Consider the following 12,946-nt stretch of genomic DNA (forward strand, 5'->3'; position numbering starts at 1 on the left):
TTTCTGAGAATCTAACCGAGCCAGGCTAAGGACACTGGTTTTGTGGTCAAACAATAATACACATAAGCTGAAATAGCGTAAAAGCAGCTGCACATCTCAGTACGACAGCCCTCCCTCAGCAGCCAGTGGAGAGACCTGATGTTCAGTCTGAGATCAGACTCCAGCCCTCAAGGGCAGGTTTGCACATGTAGTAAATATGTTCTTGTGCTCTTGCAGCGTGGAAGTGTCTCCTTGCCTAGAGCCCAGCTACTGCTTGCAAAAGTCAAGGACAATGAAATTCAGCCTGCACGACACAGAAGATGTGGGGCTTGTGAAATACATGGCCAAGTCTCTGCTGTTGCCTATCAACACATTTGCAGGCACCGTCCAATGAAGAAAACAAGAAAAAGCTGGTGTGAGAGATGTGACATCATGTCATCACAGAGGAAATGGGAAAACACACTAAAAGCCACCAACAGTGATTTTACAATGGTAATGGTGTAAAAAGCTGCAACAGCAGAGGTGGATGAGGCTCGGGGAGGACAGCCATGCCCTGCTGAATGACAGTGACGACCACAAGTTAACCCCCCGCCAAGGGGCGGAGCGTTGCTCAAGGACTGAGTTTTAACCTTTTGCACAAGTCAGGGAAAACCTTTGAGCTTCTTCATTTCAGGAAGATTGGGGAAAATACAGCTGAGGTGATGGTGCTTGCTGCCCTTGTGGATCACAGAGCAGTTGCTATCAGTAATATTTATTCTGGTGGGCGTCAGCGAAACGGGGCATCAGGGCCTGTTGCGCTGGGTTCTGCCCAGCAAACTCTTCATTCTGGCACAGGGTGATGTATTTGGGTGAACCAGCAATTATTCCCCTGAGCGATTTAGGAAACCTCATTGTCAGCCTGACCACGACTGGGCGAGCATGTGTGTTTAATGCAGCTTCTGTGGAAGTGGGTGGGAAACCTGCTGTTGTTTCAAAGGGACCACACAAAGCAACGATGCATCGTGTGCAACAGGGACATGGGAAATCCAGTGCAATATTTGGCAGTGTCGAACAGGGCAAGAACAGCTCAGGCTGCGTAGGCAGTGCTGCAGGATATGCTGGGCTGTGAGTGGTATAGATCTGCTTGAAGAAGAGACCTTCTTTGAGCAGACAACCGAGTCTGGACAACAGCTTTTTGACATCTGATCTGTACCTTTGAGTCTACCTGGGATTTCTCTGTGGCTTCGACCTCTCCGCATCTGGTCTGGAGCCTCATGAGCACCGGTTGCACCGGTTCCTCCAGTTGTACATGCTGGGAACAGCCACCTACAACCCCAGCAGCAGCGGACCTCCTCCCTGAGGTCAGCCAGCAATACAACTGCATCCCAGTCTGCCTTGCCGTCCTGGTTTGGTCTGTGTCTGCTGTGTGGGTAAGAGATGTAGAAGAGTGGAGTAGTGCTCCTGGGAATGATGGATGGACAGGATGCCTGCAAGACTTCTCCATTCCTTTCCTCTGCTGCTACCACGGTGTAGAAACCCTCCTCTGGTTTGCAGGTGGGCCAGCCTGAGCAGTGACAGCACAGCTCCTGCTTCCACCCAGGCTCAGACTAACCTGGTGTTATGATCATGTAGGAGGACCCTGTCTTCGTTCCAGTTTGTGTCTGACTGAAATAATGGAAGAAACATGCTGTGTATTTATTGACTTTCTGAATGTGATCTGTGGTTTCTGGGGCATCCGCAGGGAGTCTTCCCTAAATTCAGGTTGGAGGGGATTTGGGGGCATTCCTTCTATGACACTATCATTTTTTTATTCTCTCGGCTCCCAGATTACTTGTTACCTGGGTTGCCTTCACTCAGGGGTGCTCGCTTGGATTAGCAGCCCAAAGAAAGTGTCCTTTAGCTTTGCATATGTGCATAGCAGCTATTCCCAGTCATCTCTGGCTGTCATCGATGGGGAGACCCCAGAGCCAGCTCTGTGCTACAGGGTGATGCTGACCCAGCTGCAGTGGCATTGGCAAACCCCTATGTCAGCGCCGATGGCTGGGGACAAATCCACCTCTCTGCCCTGCCTGTGCCAGGTCTGCCCGGCCCGGGGGAGCTGCACCTCTGGAAAAGCACTTCTGTTTAACCACCCACACCTGGAACAAGGACCCCACCTCTGGGTATCCCAGTCTGGGGTACTGGAGAGGATTTTCCCTTCTGCAGAACTGCTCTGAGCTTGTGGGTTTTTCTTGGCTGGTCAGACCCCATAGAAATCTGCCTTGCATTTCTTGCCACGAGCACAGGGCTTTAGGGGTTCAACCCTCAGACTTCCCTGCTCCCTCTCTTTGCCAACAAGCCCAGGGCTGCCATATTTCTGCTCCTGTCCTGCACTGTCACCTGGTACGGCAGGCATTTTTGCTTCCTGTTCCCAGGCTAAAGGTTTATTCACTCTCACTTTGAATGTACCATGCAGTCCGAACCAACTGCTGAAATACACTACTGGGGGCACCGCAGCTCTCGAGCCATCGGCAGGCGATGGATTATTTAGCAGTGTAAAAAGCCTCCAGGTCCCGAGAAATATTTAATCCCAAACCAACAACAACAGTTGAAAGATCATGTTGGGCAACAGCAACATGACCATCTCCTAAGGAAGCGACGTTGAAATGCTGGCAGATGTAGCGCCTCGCTCCCGGCTGAGCCAGGCACAGTCCCCGAGCCTTAATGTCCCCTCAGAGGAGTCACAAAGCTGCAGGATCTCAGCAACAGTATTCGGTTCTTCAGTACCATTTTTCACCTCTATTTGCTCACAAATGAAAAAATTGCTGATGCCCACCAATGCCAGACTTAGGCAGCAAGCATTTTGGCCCCGAAGGAAGCTGAAGTTAGACAGGGGGCTCAGAAACCAGTCAGGAAACGCCTGCGTGTACCAGCTGTTTTCCTCTGTGAGCTGCTGCATCAGGTAACAGGGGGTTCAAGGAGTGACCCGCAGCTCTTCACATCCCTGGGGCTTCACTGGGGGGGTCGTGTCCCCTGGCACACAAGCCAGGTGCTTACAAAGCCAAGAGACCGTGCGCTGGGTTGGAGCGTGGTCTGCGGCCGCCAGAGTTTACTCTGTACAGTTGTAAATGTTGTAGATGGATTATAAGTTATTTGTATAGGTGTGAGAGATGATCTGTATCAGACGGTGCAATCCTTTTAACTCTGATTTAAAAAAAAGTAGAAAAAAACCAGCAGAAACTGTCAGTTTGGTTGTTTTTTTTTATGTTCGCATGTGGCTGGGGTGGGTGGGGAATACGCTGGTAGGAAAAGAAAGCCATCAGTGTTGGCTGGCCCTCTGTGGCTGATGTCTTCCCCCCACCCCCCGCCATCCTGGGGGTATATGCTGTGTTACACAGAGAGAGACTTCATGGCCAAAGAGCTCTTTTGTGGAAGGGTGGCAGAAATGGCTGAATTGCAGAAATTTGGAAGCAGGACTCTATAACCCCCATGCCTGCTGCCTCTCGATTTCCCTCTGTCCCCACAGCCTGTTCTCCCCAAAGTCTGTCACTTCAAAGCACCCCATTCCCTTAGCGGGGCGAGCGCTGGGCCCAGCACACATAGGCTTGGGCTGGGAGAGGGGTGAAATGCTGGCTTCCTCCAAGCAGCCTCTAAAGCCCGCTGATGCTACTGACCACAGGAGCTGCTCACTGATGGAGCAGAAACAGTTAATGAGCTCGTGTCAATGAATTAGCACAGCCGTGAGAAAGAGAATTTCACAGGTCCTTTTATCCACCCCTTGAAGCCACAGGCAGCTAATGGAGATCACAGAGCATCCGTAGTGCAGGGACAGTGTTCAGGTACCCAGGAATTGTTGCCTTCAGAGCAGCTCCGTCTTCTGCGTGGGGTCTGGGTGAAACACCTGGAGGAACGTGGTGGGTAGATCTCAAGGGGATAAGGGTGGATGCGGCTGCCTGGAGACTGGGAGAGCACAGGAAACCTGAGTGCAGGGTGCATTCACAAATAACAGAGCCTGGAGGTAGGGCTGCAGGCACAAACCCTCCTGGCACAGCTCTGTTAGGGGCTTTACCTGGCAGGATTCTCCAGCTCTTTGGAGAGACACCCAGCCTTTCAAAGTTCCTCTGGAATACATTTATTTAAGCCATGATATCATGCTTGTCTTTATTACATCAAAGTGCCCCAGCTCTCTCTGCGTGCCCAGCTCGACGCTGAGCAGGGACACAAACAGCCTCGCAGCGGACGGAGGCCGACGCTGAGCTGGCTGGGCCAGAGCCCGCGCACGTCCCTGCGTGGTGGCTCACTGTGTCACCCCTCGGTCCCGGCTGCGTGGTGCCAGGTCTGGCTCCAGGTATGAGGCACTGCCGCCTCCTCCTCCTGCACAAACCCGGACCAGCCTGGGTGGCAAGCAGCGCTTTGGCACTTGCGGGTAGTTAAGGTGATCCCAGCCAGCTGCCTGTGAGCTCTGCATTCTGAACAACCTCCTCCTTCCATCACCGCTCCTGAAATACCACCTAGAACAGCCTGAAAACGCCCACTGGCTGTACATTATTAAATTCTTTGTGAAAAAAAGAATAAAAATCACCTCTTTTCCGAGGAGCATTCTGCACCAGAATGAAAACCTTCAGAGGCAGAACAAACCCAGCAATAAGAAATCCTGGTATCGAGTAAAAGATCACTTTCGCCTATGGAAAGACAACTCATTTTTTGCCAGCTCTGTGTGAAAATCCACGGACCGATCGAGGGGGAGGCCAACACCGTGCGGCCACCATTGACAAGGGGATCAACACGTCTTCATTGCATGACCTCCCCAGCAGCACGGCTGCAAGGTGCTGGGAATAAACCAGCAGCATTCACAGCCCCACCCATATTTCATATCCCACCAGGGTGATTCCAGCCTCTTTTCCTGGCTGAATGTGCTGAGCCCTCCACGGGCACCCAGCGTCCAGGCGGTTCTGCCTGCCTTTGCCCTGCGGCACTGAGGACAGACCATAAAGCCAGACGAGAGCAGCATTCAAACACTGCCGGGGTAAATGCAGAACAGGGGAAAAGACCCTTTTAAAAGTGTTTCAAAGCAAGGAGAACGTGATCTCCCCATGTCTTGCTTTGGGTTCATTAAAACCGAGGCTCTGCAGGTTTCTGTGCTGCGCTTTGCTGCTGGTGTGCGTTTTCTGGGTGACCCCAGGGCTGGAAACAACTCCATGGGATGTCAGTGTCATGACGGCTCCTGTGGACACCGTTTGCACGAACACGCGGCACGGCACGCAGAACAGCCAGCTACGAAGCTCCGTAGTAAGGCAGGACTACGAACACATCACTCAACACATGGGAACAAAAACAAAGAGTCCATGCCAAAAGAAGTTTATTCCCCACCTCGAATGATGATTTAGGAGATCCGACTGAGCTTCTGAATTCAGTGATTCATGAGCCTCCTAATTTTATGTGTTTCCTCACATCTTGCCCACTCTGCCACGGCAGAGGCGTTGCCACGTCTGCGGGGACTGCCGGAGCCCACCGGCACCTGCGTACCTGTTCCCGTACGGAGGCGCACGGTGTAAGTGCTCGGCAGCCAGCCCTCCCCGAGCTCCGCAGGGCTTGAGAGGAGCAGAGTGAAGGCGTCAGCACCGAGAGGAGCTGTGAGCGGAGAGCTGTGGGGGCCAGGGGATGGAGCTGCAACCCTGGGCAGCTGCCCTAAAGCGGCTTAAATTGTCAGGGAGTGAAATTCACCTGGGAACGCTCCAGATAAGCTGAAAGCCAGGGGTAATGCAAAAAGGGATCGGTGTTTGCTGTGGGATTAGGAAGTAAATTTGTTTTGTAACTGTGATGTGCCCTCTTTGCTACTAAAGACAATTATCGCCAGTCTTTACCAAGGTGGGCGGGGCACCTACGCTTAACCTAGAAAAGGGACATGTATAAATTTATATATGTTTGATAAATAACCTTCATAGAAATAAGCCCTAACAGCCCCGGGAGCCAGACCGGCTCACTTCGACAGGGAGTTACAGGGTTGGATTGCAGTTGCCTGTGGTGAGAGGGGAGCAGATACAGCCGCCCAGGAGATGGGCCGGTTACCGGTGAGCAGGCAGCGGGTCCAGGCCAGCCCTGATGGCGATGGGGAGGGATGGAGGGAGCCCGACGCCTGAGCAAAGTGTCTCTAACAAAACCCAGCACGGGATCGATGCCTTATTCCACTGCAGCGACACGCTCCGTGGCCCAGGCCGGGTCAGCGTGCCCCGGTGGCGTGGGGCTGAGAGCAGGAGGGTTATTTTGCAGGGGGAGTGGGCTGGGGGGTACCCAATGCCAGGGAGCTGTCTTGTTTGGAAACACGCTCTGTGGAGCTGAAGAGGTCTTATACGAAAAAGGGAAAGCGCTTCCCCTCTGCTTTGTGACCAGCGTGGAAGGTTTTGGTTCTCAAACTCCTGACTCTGGAGAGTTTAGCTTTTATCTTTCCACATATGAGGAAACACTGCAGCAAACAACGTCTCCTTTTGGGGCCTGAACCAAAAATGGAACATTCCTGCCACCACTCCAGGGACAAAAATCCCCCATGTCCCTTATTTTGTGTGTGAGAGGCAGCAGAGCCGCTCTGCTCCTCGCCCTGCTCCGGCATGAACCCGAGGGGGAAGGCATGAGTGGAAAGACCCTGGAGCAGGCAACCACAGACATACCCCACAAGCACCCGTGTCCCATCCCACAGCAGCTTGGGCCTCGATCTTACGCACAGCCTGCAAATCTTGCTCCCTCCAGGATGAGGATAAAAATAAATAACAGTAGGGATCGAAACCAAATGTTGATCTGGACAGAAAGCATTAGATCTGAGCTCAGTACTCGGGCTGGGGCTCGCACTCGGGTCTCACAGGCTGCTGGCCACGTAGCAAAGCCTGGCTCCCCGCCTGACGCCCCCCCACCGACACCCTCCCGCAGCAGGCGGGGCCCCTCCGCCCCGCTTCTCCCCGCGGGGGGCCGGGGCCGAGGCGGCCGAGGCCGGGGCAGGCTGGGGCCGGAGAGGCCGGGGCCGAGGCGGCCCTGCCCGTCCCTCCCTGCCCCCCCCCACCGTCTCCCGGCAACGTGTCGGCCCCGGGGCGCGGCCCGCGGGCGGCGGCGGCAGGTGCGGGGCGGTGCGGGCCGGCCCGGGGCGGAGCCCCGCGCCCTGCAGCTCCGCTCCCCGCGGCCCGGGGGCGGAGGGGTGCCGGCGGCCCCGCGGGAGGAGCATGCGGCGCCGCCATGAGCGAGCAGTGGGACGTCGGCCGGGCCCTGGCCCTGTCGGGCCTCTTCCGCCTCCTGCAGGGCGCGGGCAGGGCCTGCGCCGCCCCGTTCCTCACGCTCTACCTGCGGCACCTGGGGCTGCCGGCCTCGCTGGTGGGCGCCGCGGCCGGGGCCGGGCGGCTGGCGGCGGCCCTCTGCGCTCCCCTGGGCGCCCGCTGCCCCAGCGGCCGCAGGAACCGGCGCCTTCTGGTGGCCGGCTCCTTGCTGGGCTCGGCGGGGGCCAGCCTGCTGCTCACCCTCATCCCTCCGGCCCACCGCGACGCCGGGCACCGCTACTGTAACGGCAGCCAGCAGCCGGGGCACCGGGGGGCCGCCGCCACCGTGCCCGCTCCGGAGACGAGCAGCTACGGCGTTCTGAGCGTGAGTGCTCTGGTGGCCGCAGAAGCTGCGTCGAAAGACACGGTGACGGCAACTGCTGGGCTTGTGGTAGCGAGCAGAAAGCCAGCGCGGCCCAGTGCGGCCTCGCAGGGGTTATTTGGCCCGACAGATGCGCTTGAGAGGAAAGGCAGAGGGGTTGGTGAAGGTGATGCACAGGCAAACAGCCACTCGGATGGCCCCTCTGGCTGGAGAGCTCCTGTGAAAGCAGTTAACGGGGAGACACGAGAACCAGGAATGCTGGCTTCCTACAGACCTCCCGTACGTGGGCTTGAGAAGGAAGCGAGCAGTCTAGGTCCCGCTGCAGTAGGTCCTGCTGCTGGTACTGAAGGAAGCCTTTATGCTACTGAAAGTAACGAGCTCTCTTTGTTTAAAACAACTCTTCCTGCTGCTGGAGACGCTTACGCGGCTGGAAACCTTTCAGACCACCAGAAGGGTGCTCGAGATGCGAGCTTCGAGGCAGCGCAAAACATCTTTCAGGACAGAGAGCATCAGATTTTTCTTATGGCATTGGGCGCTGTTGTGCTTTGGGAGCTGTTGGCTACTTCTCTGGAACGGACGGTCGATGAGAGCCTCTATGAATATCTCGACTTTGTTGACGCTACTGACAGGTATGGCAAGCTGTGGATTTGGAGTTACCTGGGTGCATCTGTAGGCGCCTGCAGCATTGCTGTCTTCGTGGATCAGCTGAACTGCTTCCTCAGCAGTGCAATCACCCGCCTCGCGGTCCATTTCTATGGCTATGCTCTCCTGATCACGCTCGCGTTGCTTGTCAGTGTCTTTTTTCCCATCCACATTCCCAAGCAAACCAACCGTGTTAACAAAACCACCAAAGCCCTGGCCCTGCTGTGGAGCGATGGCCGAGCGATCCTGTACGCCATCACCATCTTCCTCACCGGCGTGGCTGAGTCTGCGGTGCGCAACTTTCTCTTCTGGCAGATGCAGGACCGAGGCAGCAGTGAGCTGTACATGGGGCTCTCCGTGGCCGTTGCGCTACTTGCTGAAATTGTGCTTTATTTCTTCAAAGGGAAGTTGCTGAGGACTTTCTCGAGCAGCAAAATTGTTGCGGTCAGTCTGGGCCTCCTGGCAGTACAGCTTCTGTGCTACTCCTTCTTGTGGACTGTGTGGTCAGTTCTCCTTATCCAAATTTTATCCGCCTTCAGTAGCGGTGCTTTGTGGTGGGTGGTTAACATGATGGTGGATGACATAGCCACTCCAGGCATGGAGAGACCCCTGCGCGCTGTTCTCCAGGGCCTCTGCCACGGCGGAGGAACAAGCTTGGGCAGTTTTGGAGGAGGATTTGTCATGGAGCACTTTGGCCTGGCGGTTCTCTACCGGGCGTGCTGTATGTGCCTCGTGCTGTGGCTCTTCTCATTCTTAATTGTCCAATCTAAATTGCCACGGCAGAAAAAAATTAATTATTCTCGTCTCTTGGCTGCCGATTCCAGTGATATGAGTGACTCTGATGAGGAGAACGAGAGGGACTGGCTGGTAAAAGCTATGAAGGATGAAAGCTTTAATAGGAATTGGTCACAACAGCATGGGATCAACTAACCTGTACTTGAATGTAGGGGGTGGAGTGGTAACATGGTATGATGGTGATGCCCAGAAATGACCATTAATTCTAAACTGCTAAATATATATACTATAGATATGACAGGACAGATTTTTATTTTTAAAAAATTTATAAATCTTTTCAATTTCTTAATTTTTATCGTTCTTGTAGTAATTTTTCCTTTTTAACTTAATGATTTTCCTTCCAGAATCATAACAAGGTACTTCAGGTATAGATCTGCTGAAATGAATGTAGCGAAGTTTTTAGTCAAAAAGCAAACTTGAATTCTTGCTCCCCGGAGCAGATGCTGTGGAAACCGTGAGCGAAAGCTGTGACCTGTACTTCGACACAATTGAATGAAGACTACTGTAATGCTAACAGCAGACTAAACTTTTTCAAGGTGCTGTCTGTGATCTTTTGCTGAATAAGGGACACGAATAAAAAAAGGTTCATTTGCCCTGCTTTGATCTGTGAAATGAGGTTTTGCTACAGACTGTCTGTCTTCCCATGTTTTGGGATTTAAGTATGCTTCTGCATTGGTGTCTCTTGGAAAAAACCTGCCAGGGTGGCTCGCAGTCAGTGCCTGCAGGCTGTCCAAAGTCAGCGGAGCAGCCTGTGGACTTCCTGGTGTTTGTTTACCGAAGGTAGCACCCAGCATTCAGGGCGACCAGGAAGCAGTCTGCCCTCCTCATCCGAGTAACTGCTGTGGGCTGGGAGTTAGCGTAGGGCAGTAGTTGTGCAGACGAATGAATATTCATTCAGCCGACCAAGCTGGCACTGGCTGAGTTGGTCTGGTTGAGGCTGGTGATCCTCCCTGGGCCTGAGGGCCGCCCTCTTCTCATGTTCCTTATTCAGAACTAGATCTGTGTCCTGGACAGGGCCTGCTAAGGCCAGAAGGGTCCTCAAGCTGCCTTTTTCTGCCTTGCCTTAACCTCAAAAGCACACAGATTTCAACACCTCTTCAATAGGTATGATTTGCTTACAGGTGAGAAGTTGGTGGTCTGATCTCATTAAAAGATCTGTGTCAGACCTTAAACAGGGCTGGCAGAGACAAGCGGAGCCTTACAGCTACCATCAAAAGCTCTGTCAGTTTATTAGGTACTTCCTTGGTCAAGGGGCTACATCATTCCTTTGCAGAGGGACAGATTTTAATAACACCTTCCTAACGTTTTACAAGCCACGAGACAGCTGCAAAAAGCAGAACATTTATTTAAATGCGTATTTAATACGTGGTATGTAAGTAGTGTTGCAATCTGCCACCCTGCGGCGTTCTGGACTCAGTAGAAAGTGGTTGGAGACAAGGAAAAGCAACGCTGCTGAAGATAATCTCTTTCTCCGTATGTATTGATTCCAGATTATCTGTACATCAAATGCTTTCAGGGCAATTAGCTCCCTGTTTTCCTGGCACAAATCACTACACCACACAGAATATTCTACTCGAATGACTCTATAGATAGAATTGTCCTCGTGCCAAGAATAGCTAGGACTTTTTTATTAAGATGTTACCTTCTCCCAGGAATTCAAAATCAAGCTGAGAACCATTTTAGTGTAAAGAATTTATCCCAGCCTTATTATCATATAATACCTCAGGAATTCTAATTACTCATTAATAGAGTATCTGACTTCAGTCTTGAGTAACATAACTGCAAGCGGCACATCAGAGAGCTGAGTGTGCTTTTGTGAGACAAACGATGCAGAAATAGCTGGAATGGTTTAAAATGCGGTTGCTTCTTTAGCTGGAAGCGAGTGCCCTCGTTTGCAGCCAGTTAAATGGGTTATTGTGCTCTTTTTACCTGCTTCAGCACAGTATCAGCTGCTGTAATTCCCATTTGGTGAAGAGAAACCTTGAAATGAAAAGTATTTTTTTTTAAAAAGTGCTTAATCCAATAAATACATTTGGTGCTGATTCAGGGCAGAATCATATTTATACAGTTTGAAATATGTTCTGAGCTACAAACCACTGTGGAAGTGGATGTGGCAGAGGGCTCGTTCACGGAGGAAATTGTACCAATTCGGTTAAATCGGCTTCCGCTGGGGTTTGCACGTTGCTGCGTGTGAGCTCTGCGACGTTGCTGACCCAGTTTCTTCTCCTCCAATGGTCACAGACCCTGCAAGCCAAAAAGGTGAGGAAGGAGATGGACTTAGATTGTCCTGTGTGAGACTAATTCGCTCTGAGCATGGCTTTATTGTTCTTGCAGAAGTAAGAGCATGCTAAGGCATTTAATGCCGCTGGGAAGGAGGTGTAACTGAGAAGAACAAAACTGCCTTTGGGGAAAACAGATTCTCGTGATGTATTTCCAGCCACATCAGCCGTTACTTTTGCATTACTTTGCGACTCTTTGCCAAAAAATTGCCGTCGAGACTTCCGCTTCTTTTTTATTCTTAAACAGCAATTGTAAGGTTAAAAGCGATTATAAAATCATGTAAGATTTTACTGTTTGCCTACTTCACAGTGAACTTTAAGCAAATTTCAGAGGCTTATATGTAGAAATACCTTTTTTTTTTGTGCCCCTTGGGGTCAGTCCAGGGTCTAAGTTGAGCTGTGTCCTTCTCTGAATACGGTTAGATTTAATTGAGCTCAGGAGGCAAACCACAGAGCTGAAGAACAAGTTCTGCGCAATGACGGTCTTTGTAGCTCTTAGACTTTAAATTTCACGTAGCTCAATGTACGTGCAGTTTGCGAGAGGTTTCAAAGGCTCTATGTACGTACATCAGTTTTATTAGATGAGACACCATTTGCCAAAGAATGACAAAGGCCTCTCTGCTTATCGTGAAACAACTTCCAGGCCCCGCAGGTAGTTTCGGTATGCCGCTGATGCAGCTGAACTGGCATCTCAGCAACACATCAGACACCTTATCTTGCCTTTTAAGAACTTGTTCCCAAGTGAAAGGGAACTAAAATTACAGATTCTGTCTTCCTGGCAGTTATTTTATGATGGGATATTGCAAATGATTCCTTCAGCTCCTCTCTGTGCGCCCCTCACATCTGTGATTGACTTAAATAGCGTGGTGCTCTCAGACTATGAGATTAGGTGAAACTCAGTGGGCACTGATCTCTAAATGTTCATTTTTCTTGTGGATCTGATCAGCATAGTAAGATCCTTTCCAGCGTTCTCCAGAGATTTCTGTAATTCAGCAGACAATCACAACATGTTTCTTTGTGGACTGTAGTGAAATCTGCCCAGATGAATTCACAGAGAGGTTTTTGTATCTTTGTAATGAGTTGTTTCCCAAAATGGTAGATATGGCCCAGTTAAGGTATGTCCATTTCACTGTAGTTTCACGAGAAGGGGGGAGTGATGTTTCTGAGAGCTGTGGAGTTATTCTGCGTGGTCTGAATCTTAAGAGCTCTAGAATTGTCTTTTCTTCTGTGTCGGGGTGCAGTGCCTCTAAGGCACGACCCGTGCTGTCTTCGGTGCTGCTAGTAAGTGTTTCTTGTTTAGTTTGTCTTTAAAGTACAGACGAGGCGTTCCCACTCTGATTTCAGCCCTTAGGTGAGTTATGGTTACAGCATGACAACGAAACCCTGTGCCTTTATAATATGGGTTCCATACAGACCTCTTGGGAGCATTAGGCAGCTCCTGGCCATTACTGGCCTGAGCACCAAGTAGTACTAATGCGGGGCGGGGGGGAAGAATCTGTCTTGAAATATCTTGACACCCTCAGCTTGGCATCCGAATTGCTGTATTTATGAAGAGGGATCCAATGTAAAGGTATCTCTGCTTATTTAGACTGCACTTCTCTCAGGGAACTGATAATTTTTTCTGCATGGTTTCTCCCTGGGGCCTGGTTTTGCCATAATATAAATGACTTTTC

General features: G+C 51.6%; 2 protein-coding genes across 3 annotated transcripts in view; both read left to right on the forward strand.

Annotated features, from left to right (window-relative positions):
- The window catches only part of PIK3R6 (phosphoinositide-3-kinase regulatory subunit 6), a 37,318-nt gene extending 35,657 nt beyond the window's left edge, over positions 1 to 1,661 (forward strand). For both annotated transcript variants that reach the window (XM_064467045.1, XM_064467043.1), the window contains exon 20: positions 217 to 1,661. In XM_064467045.1, coding sequence (XP_064323115.1) covers positions 217 to 373 — 157 coding nt within the window. In that variant the 3' untranslated portion in view covers positions 374 to 1,661. The remainder of the gene's footprint in view (positions 1 to 216) is intronic.
- Positions 1,662 to 6,976: 5,315 nt separating this feature from the next.
- On the forward strand, positions 6,977 to 9,592 carry MFSD6L (major facilitator superfamily domain containing 6 like). The gene has a single exon (XM_009507247.2). The coding sequence runs from the start codon at positions 7,159 to 7,161 to the stop codon at positions 9,127 to 9,129; it is 1,971 nt and encodes a 656-aa protein (XP_009505542.2). The 5' UTR covers positions 6,977 to 7,158; the 3' UTR covers positions 9,130 to 9,592.
- Positions 9,593 to 12,946: the final 3,354 nt, after the last annotated feature.

This window comes from Phalacrocorax carbo, chromosome 16, assembly GCF_963921805.1.
Source record: "Phalacrocorax carbo chromosome 16, bPhaCar2.1, whole genome shotgun sequence".
NCBI lineage: Eukaryota > Metazoa > Chordata > Aves > Suliformes > Phalacrocoracidae > Phalacrocorax > Phalacrocorax carbo.

What these genes read in the sequence shown, in the direction of transcription:
- MFSD6L (XM_009507247.2), top strand. Translation starts at nt 7,159, where the DNA reads ATGAGCGAGCAGTGGGACGTCGGCCGGGCCCTGGCCCTGTCGGGCCTC.